The following is a 17,088-nucleotide window of genomic DNA, read 5'->3' as shown; positions in this document are numbered from 1 at the left end:
ACAATGCTGCTTATAATAATAACGATAATGATTATATCTAAATATAGAAACTAATTATTCTTTCATATACATTTTTTGTATTATTGTTTCACATCCTTTACTTATATCTGATTGTATTTACTCCTGTTTTATTTCAATCTGTGAGGTTTCCCTGAATGTCCGATGTTGAGGGTGGGGGGAGGGAAGGGTTATTTTTCCATGTGTCAATGTATGTATGTATAACTGTATGTTCTTTCTATGTTGAAAAACCCAATAAATATAATTAAAAAAAAAAAATACACAATGCAACGTTGGCTAAATACTGGTGTGGTGTGAATATAAAAACAACCCAGAAATAAAGCTAGGTTAGAGCAAACAAAATGATCAGACCCCAATATTATATGTTGTTGGGAAACACTTGTTACCACCAGAACATAAAAACAAAACATTTTGGCCACTGTCAGTCATCAGTTCCAAGATTCAAGTATTTCGATATGTCCAGACATATCCAAGATGCCCGACCGCAAATACTTAAATAAAATAAGCCATGATACCTGGATATACCATACTAGTACTTTTTAGTTTTTGTTGTTGATACATATACATAATATTATAATGACTAGTTGACATATACCAGGGTTATGCGGTTGGCAGAGGTAATATATATACAGGCCCTTTGAGTAGAATGTTAAAAAGTAAGCTAGTTCCTAACTGTAATGCCCACTCCTTAGGTTGGATTCACTTAGGTTCAATTACTTTAGTTACAAATAGTAAAGTTCTAGCTATAGTTCAAATGGAGTAATTTAAGCTGTCTGATGCACTTTATAGTTTGACTTTTTTTAAGATAGTGATGTGTTTATTCAAAACCATAATGCACACAAGACTGTTTTTTAGGTTAGTTTTGTTTGCGCTGGTGTGTGCACTTACATTGATGTTAATAGTTAAATGAGTTTATGGTTCACATGTACTGAGTTCTGAATGTCCTCTAAATGTAGGAATGCCTTGGGCATGTGGTTCCCTGATTTTTGTGTCATGCTCTTACAACATACAATATAAGCAATCCTATGTTGTAGTACACTACTTTATCTGTAGCTATTAAATTGATTGCTCATAGTTCAAGGCATATTTTTCTTGAGCCCTTATTTTGGATCAGTTCATCAACTGCCCCCATTCAAAAACTATTAAATAGCCCGGCTATATACTATGACCATTCTTTACTTATTTAGAAATATGGTTTGAATGGAGTAATTTGAGTTGTCTGATGCACTTGATACAATTTGGCTTTTTAACATACTGATGTGTATATTCAAAACCATCTCCACACACAATGTCATGACTTTTTCAAGATATTTTAGACAGACTATGACTTTCTTTAATATGTTTAGAAATCCTATACTGACATTACAGACAAACTATATAATATCATTCTTAACTACATACTATACTTGGACTTTTTTCAAGATACTTTTGGCATGCACTACACTAGTACTTTTAAAATAAATGTTCGGACATTCTACACTGTGACTCTTTTTAAATTAAATATATGAAATACTATACTATGACTAGGATTTGTTCAACATACTGGTGTATACAATAACCGTTTTCATATTTTGACCTCCTTCATGATATTTTCTTAATATTCTATTATTTTACCTCTTTTTCTCTATATTTTCAACACACTATGACCGTTTGGACACTCTGCTATTTACTATTTACCTTTTTTTTTATTTTCGATATATTATTAGACTATGTCTTTTATTGAGATATTTTCGACATACTGTAAAACACATTTTATAGTTATATGAGTTTTTTTGTTTTAGTTTTTTTCATGGTATTTTCGAGCATTACATACAATGACTTTTTTTTTTTTCTTCTTAAAGAATATTTTTGGGTCAGATTAGACTTTAAAGGATAATGACAGTGTTAAAGGGGGAGACACGTGTAAAGGTAACTGCGTCCACTGTAGCAGCAAATGTTGCAACATACCTTACATTTTTCAGTTCTTTTAAATTATTTTTTGTTAGAAATATATTTGTACTGTTTTCTTGTTGATGTTTTTTTATTTTTCGGCGTACGAGATTGTATTTTTCCCACATCTTATTTTATCACACTTTTTCCATATTTTCAACATACTTTTATTTTTATTTTTTATTTTCATATATAAATATATATTAAAAATGTTTGGACATATAATGAATAATTTCATTTGATTTATTTTATTTTGTTATGCTATACCATGACTTTTTTTTTGTATCCTATTTTTCTATACAATAATTCATTTCGACATAGTATATTAAAACATTTTAAAAACACATTATGTACATACTAAACATATATCACTTTATTTCATTATTTTTCAACATACACGAAGGTGGCACACCTTAACCAAGTCAATCAACAATAGCTTGTGGCAAAGCCAGGGTGACAGCTAGTGATGTGACGAGCCGAGGCTTCGGAACACGGTTTGAGTCATCCAGGAAGTTTCTGGTCAAGCGCGTATCGCGGCTTGTATCATTTTAGGCCATTGACTGCTTCAGATAGTGGTTCAGAGGGTTCAGATGTGTTAACCACTGACACTTCACAGTTGTATTACACTCATATGGCCCCTCCTGTTACCGGACCCGGTCAGGAGGACTCAGACCCACCCTCTGAAGATTGTTTGTTTGCACCTATAACTTGCTGATGTTTGTACTGTGTGCCTTCGGTGTGTGTCCCATCCCTTAGTTTGTTTTCCAAACCTGCTTACTTTTCCTGGTTTTCAATAAAGGTTCTGCACAAAATTGCACATCCCCATTGAAGCAACAAGTTTTTTAAAACAAAATGATATGATATGAAATGAAATGAATATGTTTTTTCTTCAGATAAAATAAGTTGTTTTCAGCTACAGAAACCATTCAACTATTAATTATTCAGCTATTTCAGGACATTGAGGCTTTACAATTTGTTGTTTATACCTTTTGTAAACCTTATCATTTAAATATTAACCTTCTTCATAATTGTTCCTACTCTTCCAGTTTAACATTTCACTTTCAAGTTTTCAACAAAGTCATTGCAATGCATTTGAGCTGTAACAATTTTGTTCAAATAATTTCACTTTTCTACATTTCTCCGTTCAGCAACACTTACTTGGTTTTTGTAGCTAAAAGCAGCTACAGACACCATTCAACTCATAAAATGCTAATGCAGAGGTAGATAATAGCTGTACTTTTTTTTTATGAGCCACATGCCATGATGCACCAACATACTTTTATTATTAAGACTGACATTAAGAAGTATAATCAACTCATTACAGCGAGGGAGAGAAAGAGAGAGAGAGAGAGAGAGAGATTCTTTTATTTTTTATTTTTCAAACCACTTTTATTCACAAAGCAAATAACCAAACAGACACATTGACACACATGGTCAGTTCAGACAACGACTGAACATAAGATCCTCATTCTCCACAAAACACAAAGCATTTTTAAGAAACCACATGGCCTCAAATTCTCCGACATTTTTTGTTAAACAAAAGTAACCGTAGTCCGCTTTCAGTCTTGCTTTAACCATCCGCTTGAAAATCGAAACTGCGTCGGTATCCAATGATTCCGCAACTTTATTCTTCCTGCTGAGGTAAATTGCCATTTTAGCCTGCCCCAACAAAAAATTCAAAAGCTGGCTTTTGCACTTTTGCTTCTGACTGTACCTACAACCCAAAATGAACATTGTCTTAGAAAAAAACACATAACAAAATCAACATCTGAGTAACTGAAAAAGACAAAGGAGTCGACCACATTCCGTAAAACAATGAAAAATGGTTTCCCTCTGTACACAGAAAGGACAGGCGTCAGACACTGTAGGGTTGATAACTGAAACAAACGCATTTACAGCTACCGCAGCGTGGAGAATCCTCCACTGGAGGTCCCCACCCCTCTTAGTCAGCGGAGGCTTGTAGAGCGCTCTCCACTCAGGCCTCTGAGCCCAGGTGGGCTCTCCACCGGGTGTCCACTCGCTCCTGGAGTCTGCTCTGATTCAGCACCTTTGTCACCAAATAATAAAATGTTTTGTTGGACATGGTGCTAAACTTAAAATCAGTAACATTGTCCAACTTTAACAAAAAAAAACTCAAAACTGAGGTCAGGAAAACATTGCATCTCTGGAAAAGAGTCATTGTCATATGAAGACTTCAGTCTGTTACAGTGAGCAGCGATCAGCGCCAGCTCTGATTGGCTTAGCTGCTGTTTCCAGCTCTGCAGCAGGAGGCTGACCACCCGGACTGACCTGAGGCTCAGACGTGAGGCCAGGCCTGCAGCGTTGTCCAGACGGGGGCCACACACCTCCACCCCCTGGCCCAGCGTGAGGATCCTCTCCTCACAGAGTCTCTGTTGTAGAGAAGGCCCTACTCCACACACACACACCGAGATCCACGGACCACCGGCTCTCTGAGGAGCCAGAACAGTGAGCCACAGCACTCTGGTCTCTCTTTTTTGAGTAGTCCCCACACCTTGACGAGAACTCCATCGAAACCCGAGAGATTGTTCAGGCGTAATCCTTTTAGGTCCATTAGGAACAGCGACTCAGCCAGACCCAGCCCACCACAGCGTTCCAATAAGGCCCGAGCTACGGGTCTCCAGACCAGGTCAGCAGGTCCAGTCAGGAACCTCTGGACGAACCGGAGCCTGAAAGCAGCCCCTCTGCTTGCCAGGTGAACCAGGCCATGTCCCCCCTCCTCCTTTGGCAGGAACAGGATGCTCTGAGGGACCCAGTGCATGCGGTCCCAGAAGAAGTCCACCATGAGAGCCTGCACCCTGGACAGCAGGTTTACGGGTGGGTCGGTGCATGCCAGCCGGTGAGCCAGCATGGAGGAAACAAGGTTGTTTAAAATAAGGATACGCCCTTTAAAAGAAAGTTTGGGAAGGGTCCACTTCCACTTCTTTAATCGGCCTTCCACTTTCTCTATAAGCCCGTCCCAGTTTTTCAAACAAAACATGTCATCACCAAGATAAATACCCAGGTACTTTACCCCTTCCCTTTTCCAACCAAGGCCCCCAGGTAACAACAAGCTGTCAATACTGCCCTCTCCTACTGCTAAGGCCTCACTTTTCCCCCAGTTGACTCGAGCAGATGAGATTTTGCAAAAATTGCTCACAGTTTCATTTAAAACATTGATGTCATCTTGTTTTTTAACAAAAACCATTATGTCATCCGCATACGCAGACAATTTAAAAACATCCCTACAGCCAGGAAAAGAGAAACCCTGTAACTTTGACCTTAACCGGTGTAAAAAGGGCTCTATGGCCAGGGAGTAGAGCATCCCGGACAAAGAGCAGCCCTGTCGGACTCCTCTCTGAGCTTCAAAAGGAGCACACAAACTACCGTTTATCTTCAGTACACTCTCAATGTCCTTGTACAAGACCTGGATCTTGGCTATGAGACCAGAGCTGAACCCAAAAGCTTCCAGCGTCTGCCACAAGTACTGGTGTTCAACTCGGTCAAAAGCCTTTTCTTGGTCTAGAGAAATCAGACCAAGCTCACAGCCCAATGAACCGGAGAGGTCCAAAACATCTCGAATTAGAGTCACGTTGTCAGTTATCAACCTGCTGGGTACACAGTATGTCTGGTCTACGTGAATGACATGCTCCATCACTTTTCTCAGCCTCGTCGCTAACACTTTGGAAAGCAGCTTGTAGTCGGTACAGAGTAGAGACACAGGACGCCAGTTCTTAATCTCCTGCAGGTCTCCTTTCTGAGGGAGGAGAGTGAGCACACCTCTCCTGCAACTCAGAGGCAACCTCCCGTTACTAAGACTGTCTCTGAGCACACACAGCAGGTCGTCACCTATAACCGGCCAGAGAGCCTTATAGAAGTCTGCAGGCAGGCCGTCTATGCCAGTAGCCTTCCCACTCTGCATGCTCTGCAGGGCCTCCTGCAGCTCCTGGGCAGAGAGCTCCACCTCCAGCTCAGCATGGTCCTCCTCAGGGACGTTAGGAAGGCCCTCATAGAAGGACTGCGCCACCTCTGGCTCGGCCTGGAACTCTGTTTTGTAGAGCTCTTTGTAGAACTCCACAGCACACTGACGAATGTCGGCGGACTCCTGAAGCAGCTGCCCAGCATTGGATCGCAGGGAGTGCATCAGCCTCCTCTGACCATTCTTACGCTCTAGACCAAAGAAAAAGTGAGAGGGAGCATCCATTTTCACGATGTTCTGAAACCGGGATCTGACCAGAGCACCCTGAGCAGAAAACCCCAGCAGGTCAGACAGAGCTGAGTTTTTACTTTTGAAAACTTCAACATGTTCTCGCTCTCCTGTGGAGTCTGCCAATCCCTGCAGCTCCACCACTTCTCTCTCCAGAGCTCCCAGAGATCTAGCCATGTCCTTTGTGACATTGAAAGTGTACTGTAGGCAAAGCTGCTTGATCTTCACTTTACCTACATCCCACCACTGCTGAAGAGAATTGTACTCACTCTTAGGTAAACGGTAGTTTTCCCAAAATAATTAAAAAACATTTTTAAAATGGTTGTCGGCCAACAGAGAAGCATTAAAGTGCCAATACGCACTATTACACTTAACATGATTAATAAAAACTGAGATTGGACGAGGGACTGGTCAGAGATTCCCACTGGACTGATGGAGCAGCTTCTGCTTACATTAATGTGATGATTAAAAACATAGACACGATCCAGCCTAGCCAGAGACAACAGGTTATCCCTAGAGTGCACCCACGTGTACTGCCGCTGGCCCGGGTGGAAGTGCCTCCAAACATCACACAGCTCAAAGCTTTCTGTTAATCTTATTAAGGCACTCTTCGAGGCAGCATGCGGTTCCTGGTGGTTCCTATCCAGCACAGGGTTCTCTGTGCAGTTGAAGTCACCCCCCAGGAACAGATACTCCTCACTATCACAGGTGCTAAGAGTGTGTTTCAGTTTCTCAAAAAACAAAAGCCTCTCTGCGCCCACACTGGGAGCATAAATATTTCTAAAACATATTTTAACTTTTTCAAATTCAGCATTTGTTTTGAGCAAGTGTCCTGGGATGACCTCATCGACCGTACAGGAGAAGGTTGTAAAGCCCCTCGCAAAGAGAATGGCAACCCCTCCACTATTGCTGCGCTTATGGCTGAAGAAGCCCTTATTAAGTTTAAGTATTAATATGTCTGCATGTAACTGCACTATAACTGTTCCACAGTAAGAGGGCGCTATAGGCGTAAGGAGGCGCAGCTATTGTAGCTGATGTCAGGTATCAGATATAAGGGATTGTTCCCTCCCCTTCTATCTCTCTCTCTCTCTAGCTCTCATGGAGAGCAGGTCAAGTGGTGCAAATGCACATATGAAAATAAACCACGCCAGTTAAGGCTAAAGAAGACCTCGTCGTCATGACCAGTTTATTGCTATACATGTGACTCTGTCAACAGGTAGTTCTCAAAAGTATATTTTAATGAGCTTGCATGTGACATCAGATCGGGGGGATACATCTGAGTGGCTTGTTGAATCTCATGTTTTCTGACCAAAGCAGCCCACTAAAACATCCGGGTTTGTATGATTTGTGGCTTGGTTGGCTATAAAAGATCTCATGATATGTCCTCTTTAAAGACATGTGAGGCAAATAGGTGACAAAACAACGAAGTGCAAACAAATCAGTGAGGACCTGACATGGACTCTTCACACGACCACCATCACCAAAACAGCTCAACAGCGGCTCTTCTTCCTCCGCAGGCTGAGGAGGTTCAACATGGACTCCAGGATACTCTGCAACTTCTACAGGTGCACCATAGAGAGTATCCTGACTGGCTGCATCACGGCCTGGTACGGCAGCTGCACCGCCCTCAATCGTAAGATTTTACAGAGGGTGGTGAAAACTGCACAGAACATCAGGACGGAGCTGCCATCCATGGAGGACCTTTACTCCCAGCGGCTCAGGAAGAAAGCTCTCAGGATTACAAAAGACCTCCATCACCCCAGCCACAAACTGTTCTGTCTACTGCCGTCTGGCAGGCGGTACCTTAGCATCAGGACTGAAACCACCAGACTCAGGGACAGCTTCATCCCACAGGCCATAAGACTATTAAACACCTGAACTTGAAACAACATCCATAACATTCATCTGGCTGCAACTTAAAAAAAAGTATCTATTATTTCATATTCCAATCACTTGTATTATAGACTCTTATTGCACTATTTTACTATTTTTCTTTTTGTATTTACTTGCACTATATTTTTTCTGTTTTCCTGTTTTATTGTGTTGCACTGTTGGTGGAGCCTGAGACCTAAGATTTTCATCGTCATAACTACACTGTAGCTATGTACGTATGACTAATAAAAGCCTTGAAATGTATGGGTAACATATATAAGTATTAAATACAATAAAGTATTTTAATATAAAAGTGTTGGTTTGGGTCCAGCATGACCGGCTGCTGCTGTAAAATAAAACAGTAACACATCATTGCTTAACACAATCATTTATAGCCTATTTGTGAACATTAATAAATCACAGTTTTTTACTTAAATCTGTTTTATGATTTTATTTCAACACTTAGTTTCCGGTCACTTGTTCGCTGCTTGTAGAGAACTTGACGCAATGGGGGAGCACGCGGAAAGTGGAGCCAAATATAGTGCAGCGAATGAGGCCAGAGAAGTGACGCCAAAACCCCGGATTACGTTCAGTGACAAAGATGGAGAACATGCAGTGCCGGCGTTTTAAAAAAAAAACGATATTCCTGTGTGTAGAACTATTGTGATAAAGTATGAATGGAGGGATCATTGAAACACACGTGTTGAGGGAGCGAGGAGCATCGACACGCGATGGGACCCAGTGGTAAATCGCCAAGTTAAACGTCACCTATTAGGAAAAATCCACTTCTTAATGTCTTTTATACATAAACATGTGTTCCCTCTGTGTAAAGAGATTCTGAACGTTTCAGGAAAAAATGTTTGCTCTCTTTTTGTCCTGATCCATTTATATAAAAGAAGCTGATCAGATTTTGGCAACTTTATGATGTCATAACGACCTTATCATCAGAATCTCCTCCTAGAGCACCATTATGTTCTTTTCAACCAAATATCTCTCAGAGGGGCGTGGGGAGGGGCTCCTTATTTTCATCTAAAGTAACAGACAGAGAATCAGCACTTTTGAAACAGGGCTGAAACAGAGGGGATTATGGGATGCTACAATGCATGATATGTTTGGTATTTGGAGCCAAACACTTCAGAGACATGTACAGTATCTGAGACCCATAATATATTGATGGAAAACAGTATAATAGGAGACCTTTAAGTACAAAGTGAAATTAGTTATTGTGCAGAATAAATCATATTACAATATAACTGCTGATAGTCTTTAATGATTAATGTTGAAGCTGGAAACTGTGCTTAATGTATTGCCAGCTGACGTAATCCATTATCATTGACTAGTTTCTTTTATATATTTTGTTTTAATTGTCTGAATCTGCAAAGTTACTAGCAACTAAAGCTGTCGAAAAATGTCGAGGAGTAAAAAAATACATTATTTGATTTAAAAATGTAGTGAAGTATACTGTAAAGTAACTGTCGTGGATATTTTAACCTTGTCAATACTGTAAAGATGTACAATTAGAGTAATCAATAATAAACAGGTGAAAGCAAACAGAATAGTCTTAGTAGTTCTTTATACAAGCTTTTAGGTACGGTCATGCAAAGTACAGAGTCGTTTGCAGGAGTGGACACAGGGGCAAATGTGTGTGTGTGTGTTTTATAGAGGACTGTTGCTGTGCAGAGAAGAGAAAGAGATAACTCTAAAAAGCTCACACAAAAAGATTAAGATTGAGATTTTTGTCGTCATTGTTCTGACCTGTTCTTTCTTTTTGTTTACTTGGGTAGGGTATTTCTTGCTGTAGAAGTCCATACTATCGATGGGGTCTTCTTCCTTCCTGCCATAGTCCAAAGTAACAGCCTAGAAGAGAAGGTTGAGACAGAAGCGTGTTTTTTATTCAAAAGTAAATCAATGGATTAGCGGAGCAAAAGTAACTACACGAAAAACTCACTAAAACTTCAAATTCCTCCTCTGTCAGCCCGTCAGCCTCAGCTCCCTCTCGTGGGAGTGGGAGGGCTGCAGCCAGGTGCTTTCTCGACTGAGATATCTCATCCTTAAGAAGGAAGGACAAGGGTTGAGAAGTGAGAGATGAAATACATTTGCAGTTCTTTCCACCGTGATAAAACACAGTAAGAGGAGGTCCACATTAAGCAGGTCAATTAAAATCAAACATCTTTGTTTCTCGGTTTCGGCTGTCTGTTCAAACTCAAACCAAAGATTTGCTCTCACCCGACAACAGGCCTTTTCAAAACAATGTATTAGAATGTATTCTTGATGCAAACCTTTTACAGTGCATTGGTCTGTGTTGCAGTTTATTAAAAGTTTATGTTGCTCCTAAATGTCTCTGTTATCTCTCATTTAAATGTCAGTTCAGCAGGTCATATCAAACAGATTGTTTTAATCAGTATTAAAGATTGTTTGGTCACACCCCACATAATAATAAGTTAATCATTTTATCATTGATTATGTCATACTTTGGACATAATTATTAGTCAGGCACCTGACTCACACTTCACCAGATGTTGGCTTTGAGGCGCAGATTTCTTAATTTCCAAATAAAATGATGCCATTTATTTTATTGTTCACTGCTGGCATAGGTCTCTATAAAAACCACCCTGAACACAAGGCTTTTTTTACGCAGTGGTTTACTGTGGATGCAGTCTAAGTGATATGTGATCCTATGATCTTTCTTGCTCATAAGGCATAGCATCCTCTAAACAAAAATTCTAGGAATTGTATCTTATAGGATAGTCTGCGTAAAAGCCATGTACAATAATGAAAGAGGCAATGTAAAGCGATATAGACAACAGAAACAAGCATGTGCTTCAACCACAATAGTAGCATTGCTCTGTTTTAACAAACTTTAATTTGGAATAATCGAGGACAAATTCAAAAGAAGACAGCACCGCTTTTGCTAATGCTAAACCTTTGCAAATAAAGCTTTCCTGAGTTTAATGTTTAAATACATTAAGAAAATAACTGTTATTTAAAAAAATTAAGGTTACGCTTTTGCCCTCTCCTGCCTTAATCTCTTTTGATGAAGAGATTACTCATATTTTTTCCTGCTGTGCGATCCCTGGGGATAAATTATTACACATACTGTATGTGATGTAATACAGGAACAAAAACATTACTGCACACCTCGTTTGGGGTTCCTTCAGGCTTGATTTCACCCAGACATCTGTAGTGTTCACGATCAACAACTTTTTTTAGAATCTCCCTGGTCTCTCTGAGATCATCCTCTGTGCCTGTGGAGTTGAGTATTTGGTCAAATACACAATCTAAAGGACAAACGGGACAGAAGAGCAAGTAAGGAAAAAAAAGTTAAAAACTAAGTCACTGACACTGTAAACCGAGAAGCATGGCTGACAACATCTACAGTAAGCAGTATACCTTTGTGATAACATTTGTTCTACTTTAATTTGTTCTTAAAATTATGAAAACACTCCTTTACGAAATTTCAGCAAATTGTATTTGCTAAACCAAATTGTCTGTATCATCTGTAACCAGAATGGCAAGTTGTTGTTTCTCCGTGAGCTGAAGAGCATTACTTTGAATCTAAATTGCCAATGGTTGTTGAGCTAACAAACAGGACTGCCATATGTAATTTCGGTAATTTCCCAACTGACTGACACAACTTCCTGTATGACTATTTCCTGTGATAAATAAAGCTGCACTATTAACACTCACCACTAGGGGCTCCTACATGCATATATACCTATGATATATACCCATACAGTCTATATACACAGAACACAACAGTGTATTTACTTAACCTTTAAAAAACTGTAAAGGTGAAGGAAAGGATTAAATGGTGAGTTAATCTGCCCTAATGTGCCTGTATTCATTAGCATGTCCTTGTGTCATGCCCTGGCCAAACTCATTACCCCAGTGACAGTAAGTACTAAACACACGAGTGAATTTATTTTGTTGTGTTGTTAAACATACTAACAAGATAAAAGGAATATGTAGCACCAAAATGATAATTTCTGCATAAACAGTACTCGCACAGACGAGTAGTTCCCCAGTGCAACTGATTATGCAGAAGTGTTTCAAATAGTAAGTTTCCTCTCCAATGAAGTGTTGGATAAACGAGACATGGATTATAGTGCATACATTTGTAAACAGATGTTGGATTTTGTTATGCTATTTTTACTTAAATTCATCAAGACTTTTTTTCCCATCTTCTTTTGATAATTAATTCACTGTGAGGACCTGCGGTGCTTTTTAGAGGAGTGTTTGTGAGAGCCTGTATCTCTAATGGATCAAAAATACATAGTAAGTTTATGAATAATGCTTTGCTTTATTGTTAAAAGACAAGCTCACAGCACAAAGTGGTTTCTGCTGACCTGTCAGCTTGGTGTAGGCCTCCATGTCACCTATGGCTGTGGAGAGGGTGAACATCGTCCCTTCTGAGCCTTCAATCTGGATGTGCTTGTCTGCCTTTAAAAAGGCCTCTGCAATCCTGGATGAAAGTAATATGTTATCACTTTATGCATACCATACAAAATATTTGATTATGAAGCAAATTCAATTATTAAAATCAGAGTACCAACGTGAGAAGTGAATATACTCACATATGCTCTATGATCTGAACCACTTTGTGCTGGTAGGCTCTTCTGTGGAGAGAGTACCTCGTGTGGAACAAGTCATAGAGATTGTTCACCTCCTGTTAACAGAATTGTCTATACGTTACCACTAATTACATTACATGTCATTTGTTAGACGCTTTTATCCAAAGCGACATACATACATTCAGCACTGTGGACAATCCCCACAGGAGCAATTTGGGGTGAAGTGTCTTGCCCAGGGACACAACGCACTCTATCCACTGAGCCACAGCCGCTCTAACTTAAAGTGGACCTATCATGCTATATTTGAATAATATAGTGTAGGACCATACCTATATAAGGCATATTTATACTTTTTATTTTTCAAAATACCAAACAGATCATGCATTTTAGCCATTCCTCATTCCGCTCAATTTAACACTGTCTTTTCATGGGCTGATTCTGTGAGAACAGCACCATCTACAGGCCTGGCATATGTACTACAGCGTCTCCAGCGCTTTCGAACGGCAATGTCCGTGGCTGTCTCCTCCTGATTGGTGGAGTTGGCCCAATAACCGTAGCGCCACTTCTGTGACGTCACAGAAGTGTTCAAATCTGGATCAGTCTGTATCAGATCCATTGCAGCCCCTTTTTTAGAGATTTGGGTAAGGAGGAAAATAGAGAGGGTTGTGTTTTCTGACACTTGGTGAGTTTCCTGGAACACCGGGGACACATATTCATGTATAAAAGACGTACAAAAGTGCATTTTGCATGATAGGTCACCTTTAACTAATCATTTAACTGTATTGCTGTTATAAAAGCTGATCAAAAAGCAGATTTAACAAAGTCAGCACCTTGTCTCTAGTGCAGATGTGCTTCTGCCCGTCCACCTCACACACCCTGGCAAACTTTATGAAGCGGCCATGGTCAAAGTTGTTCTCGATGCCCAGGTGGTAGCTGTCCCTGATAGGAGACAAAGGCAAGACAAGTAAAGAAAATGTGCTTATTACAAAAACCAATCTAAGACACTAGGAGAATGCTACATGTTCTTTAAATAACCAGGACTATGTTCTAAATGTGTATTATTTATTTGTATAATACACATTTGTTTAATTGCATTAGAAAGTGAACTGCTCTAGCTGTTGAACCAAGCCCCACCTGGCAAAGTAGTCAAACTTGTCCACATCAATGCCGTTTCTTTCGTTGGCCACAATCTCATAGAGGAAGGACTTCTTCTTCAGACGCTCTTTATACTGTGGAGATGACTGCACAGAGTGGCTGGCATTAGACATTGGCTATTGTAGCAATTATGATGTCAAAACTGATATCATTACATTCAAATTGCATGACTAACTTCCTCTTGAGCTTCCGGGGGTTTAATAATCTCTTTGATGAAGACCAAGTCTTCGGCAGCTTCATGCCACATGCCTTCATCATCCACTCCAGATCCCCTTTCGGTTTCACCAGGTGGTCGAACATTTTTACAGAATTGTCCTCATGTTGCAAGGTACACAAATTCATTGATATATTAGAATGAGAATTCAAAGTGATAAAAAGGAACAATGACACACTGTTTAAATAGAAAGAGCCTGGCTTTGCTGAAAACATGACAGTTTACATTTCTTCTCAGCTGTAATGGTTATTTAAACTGAATAAATCAGAATAAAATCCATTAATATCCAATACATGTGAGGCGTGTCATTATTCTTAAGTCAATACATTGTGCAATCAATCAATATATATTTATATTTCATGTTGATAAGTTAAATAGATAATGTTGTCTATTTCACTTTTATTAAACTGAAACACCTGAATTAAGAGTACATATTATTATCCTTTGAGAGAGTACCCTGCATGTGTCTCATAATACCATGAAGGCCACAACCAATTGTGCTTAAAGGAATAGTGCATCATTTTGGAAAGGATTATGCTTTATTGCTTTTGACTGAAAAAAACAACAAAATACAACTAATTAATTAAAGGCAATGCCGTATTGAATGTCAAATATTGCATGTGTAATAAGATACGATAATTCTTTATTGTCAGATCAAATCTGCCATTTTTCCTGCATCATAGCAGCTCTATTTGCAACATCAAACAGGGACAAATATTAAGACACGATACAAGGAAACAAACATTTAACATAACAATCACTGAAGAGAAAACATGCTCATGACCCTCAAGTGCACATTTGACTTGGGATTTAGCTCTGTATTTAAGTTGAGGATGGACTGGTGCACAAAGGAGAGCTTCAGTCTAACTTTATTAAATCGTGGGACCTTGTATCTCCGACCTATTCACTGTTCAGAACAAAATATAAGATAAGATAAGATAAGATAGTACTTTATTAATCCCAATTTGGGAAATATTTGAAAACGTGTTGGGGATCAGAGATGTTGATGGCCAGCCTCACTACGGTATTATGGGAGGTTGATTCATAGAATTCCTCAAAGGGGTGACCTACAATCTTTGAGAAGATTTTCAACTGGTGGAGCAGTTTTTACTTTAAGGTGGAACACAAACACTTGTACCATGTAGTATTGCAATACGTTAACAGTCAAAATTACAGATCGAAAAAAATATGATCAGATCATGACATGCAGCTGCTGGCTGGGTTTTATAAATGTGTTTTATTTCTGTTGTTGGGTATAATGTCACACAATACAGACAATAGGAATAATAACTGCTCACCTTCCAGGTTCTCTTTGTTGCTTTGGGGATGAACATTTGATCAAACAGATGGGAAAAGGGTCCATGTCCTATATATGGAGAAAAAATTAATATTTGAAGAAAATGGTGATTGGCTATAAAACAAACTGAAGTGAGACATTTTAACATTCTATATATATATATAGGGTAAGTAATTGTTAACCCTCCTGATGTCTTTGGGTCAAATCTGACCGATTTACCACTTTCATCAATCATAACTTTTTTGTTTTACATTCAATTGCATTAAGGCTTTATGATATCCTTCACAGTAGACATTTGAACGTATACAATTGCTGATCACCAGTTCTGATCAGTGTTTCAGTGGTTTCAGTGTTTTCTTTGTTTCTGTGTTTCCATGTTTCTGTGTTTCTGTGGGGGTATAATACGCACGTTTCAATACACATGTATCATACATCTTCACTGTTACCCTCCCTTTGTTATAATGAAGACAACAGTGCATGTGCAGGACTGTAATACACATGTATCAGACACGCTCCCCTTGCTATAATGAAGACAACAGTTTTTAAAATGTAAAAAACACTTGTTTTTATTTAAAAAAAAAAAAATCCTATTTACATTTAAACATTTTCACACACAAAATCAATAGTTATACTGATTGTAACATCCCCAGGACCGTCTCCAGCTTAGAATTCCCCAGATTACTGGAAATATCATGATGGAGTTTTTTCACTTCAGTCAAAATATTCATGTGTATGATGTTTTTAACACAAATATGCATTACATATACAAACCTAGCATACAATGAGAGCACATGATACACTTTTGATGTTTGTTTCATTTCTTCGGTAATGTTACAGAATGTTTCGGAAAATGAAGATTCCAGGACCACTTTAAATGTTTCTTTTACAATCGTTTCCCAATGACCAGGAATAGTACTGCCAGAACGAACGATATCCAAAATGTCTTCTAGTTTACAAACTTCAGCCATTCTGTTTACACGGGGATCACTATTCACTCTGTTTTCAATCGTCCTCATCACCACACTTATTAAAAGGGTATTGACTACATTCTGATCAATATATACCGAGCGTTTTGCATAGTAGTTCCCCATTTTTATTTTACTTTAAAGAAAAAGTAAGTGTATCGAAAAAGAAAAAATCCCTGGCTTCAACCAACCGCAGTTTATTAGTCTTCTTCTTCTCCATCCAACTCGGCATGGATCTTTTCAAGTCTCTCCTTGAGGCGTCTACAATTTTTGAGATTGTGCAGAAAAGCCTCCGAAGCGCCTTGGATCATCCAATCATCCGTGAAAATGTCTTTATCAATAAGAGTCTGGTCGATCTCAGTAATGAAGTCGCTGAGCCAGAGTCTTTTCATTAACGTGTTGTAATTGTTTCTGAAGAAAAAATCGGGCATGTCATTCACACTATCGTGTTTCCTCTGGCCGGGGTGAATGACTCGGCATCCGTTGCATATTTCTTCTCTGTACCGATGTATCACCCCCTCCACAATATCAACCAACACTGATTTCACTGTGTCCATAAACAGAGACGTCTTGGCCCAAGGAGCAAAATAAGCAGCAGTAGTACTGCAAGATTCGGGTGTCCAGAATGGTGGTGATGATGGTAGTCCAGGAGTTTGTTCCTGGCTGCAACTCACGGGGGGAGACTTGGTTTTTCTCAGATCCATAGCTAGTTTTCAAACTGTCGTCTTAGTGGGGTCCTTAGTTTTAGATGCTTTGCTGAGTGGAGGGAGGGACTTATTGCGTTGAGTGGGGGGAGTCATCTGTAGAATTGAGAGTTTTTTCACCAGTATAATGTCCCTCGCTGTTTGAGTCTTTTTTTTTTT

At 39.2% G+C, this 17,088-nt stretch overlaps 1 protein-coding gene across 1 annotated transcript in view; it reads right to left on the bottom strand.

Annotated features, from left to right (window-relative positions):
* The window catches only part of LOC307027747 (uncharacterized protein), a gene marked incomplete at its 3' end in the record, with an annotated part of 30,198 nt that extends 15,323 nt beyond the window's left edge, over positions 1-14,875 (bottom strand). Inside the window, exons 1-8 of the mRNA XM_079696055.1 lie at positions 13,925-14,875; positions 13,729-13,835; positions 13,425-13,533; positions 12,598-12,689; positions 12,370-12,485; positions 11,162-11,301; positions 9,972-10,073; positions 9,779-9,880 (exon numbers count right to left, since the gene is read on the bottom strand). Coding sequence (XP_079552181.1) covers positions 9,779-9,880; positions 9,972-10,073; positions 11,162-11,301; positions 12,370-12,485; positions 12,598-12,689; positions 13,425-13,533; positions 13,729-13,835; positions 13,925-13,996 — 840 coding nt within the window. The 5' untranslated portion in view covers positions 13,997-14,875. The remainder of the gene's footprint in view (positions 1-9,778; positions 9,881-9,971; positions 10,074-11,161; positions 11,302-12,369; positions 12,486-12,597; positions 12,690-13,424; positions 13,534-13,728; positions 13,836-13,924) is intronic.
* Positions 14,876-17,088: the final 2,213 nt, after the last annotated feature.

Source organism: Notothenia rossii (assembly GCF_949606895.1).
Source record: "Notothenia rossii genome assembly, contig: scaffold_339, whole genome shotgun sequence".
Classification (NCBI taxonomy): Eukaryota; Metazoa; Chordata; class Actinopteri; order Perciformes; family Nototheniidae; genus Notothenia; species Notothenia rossii.
Note: the sequence above shows the minus strand (reverse complement) of the source record. Positions and strands in the feature narration are given on the sequence as shown.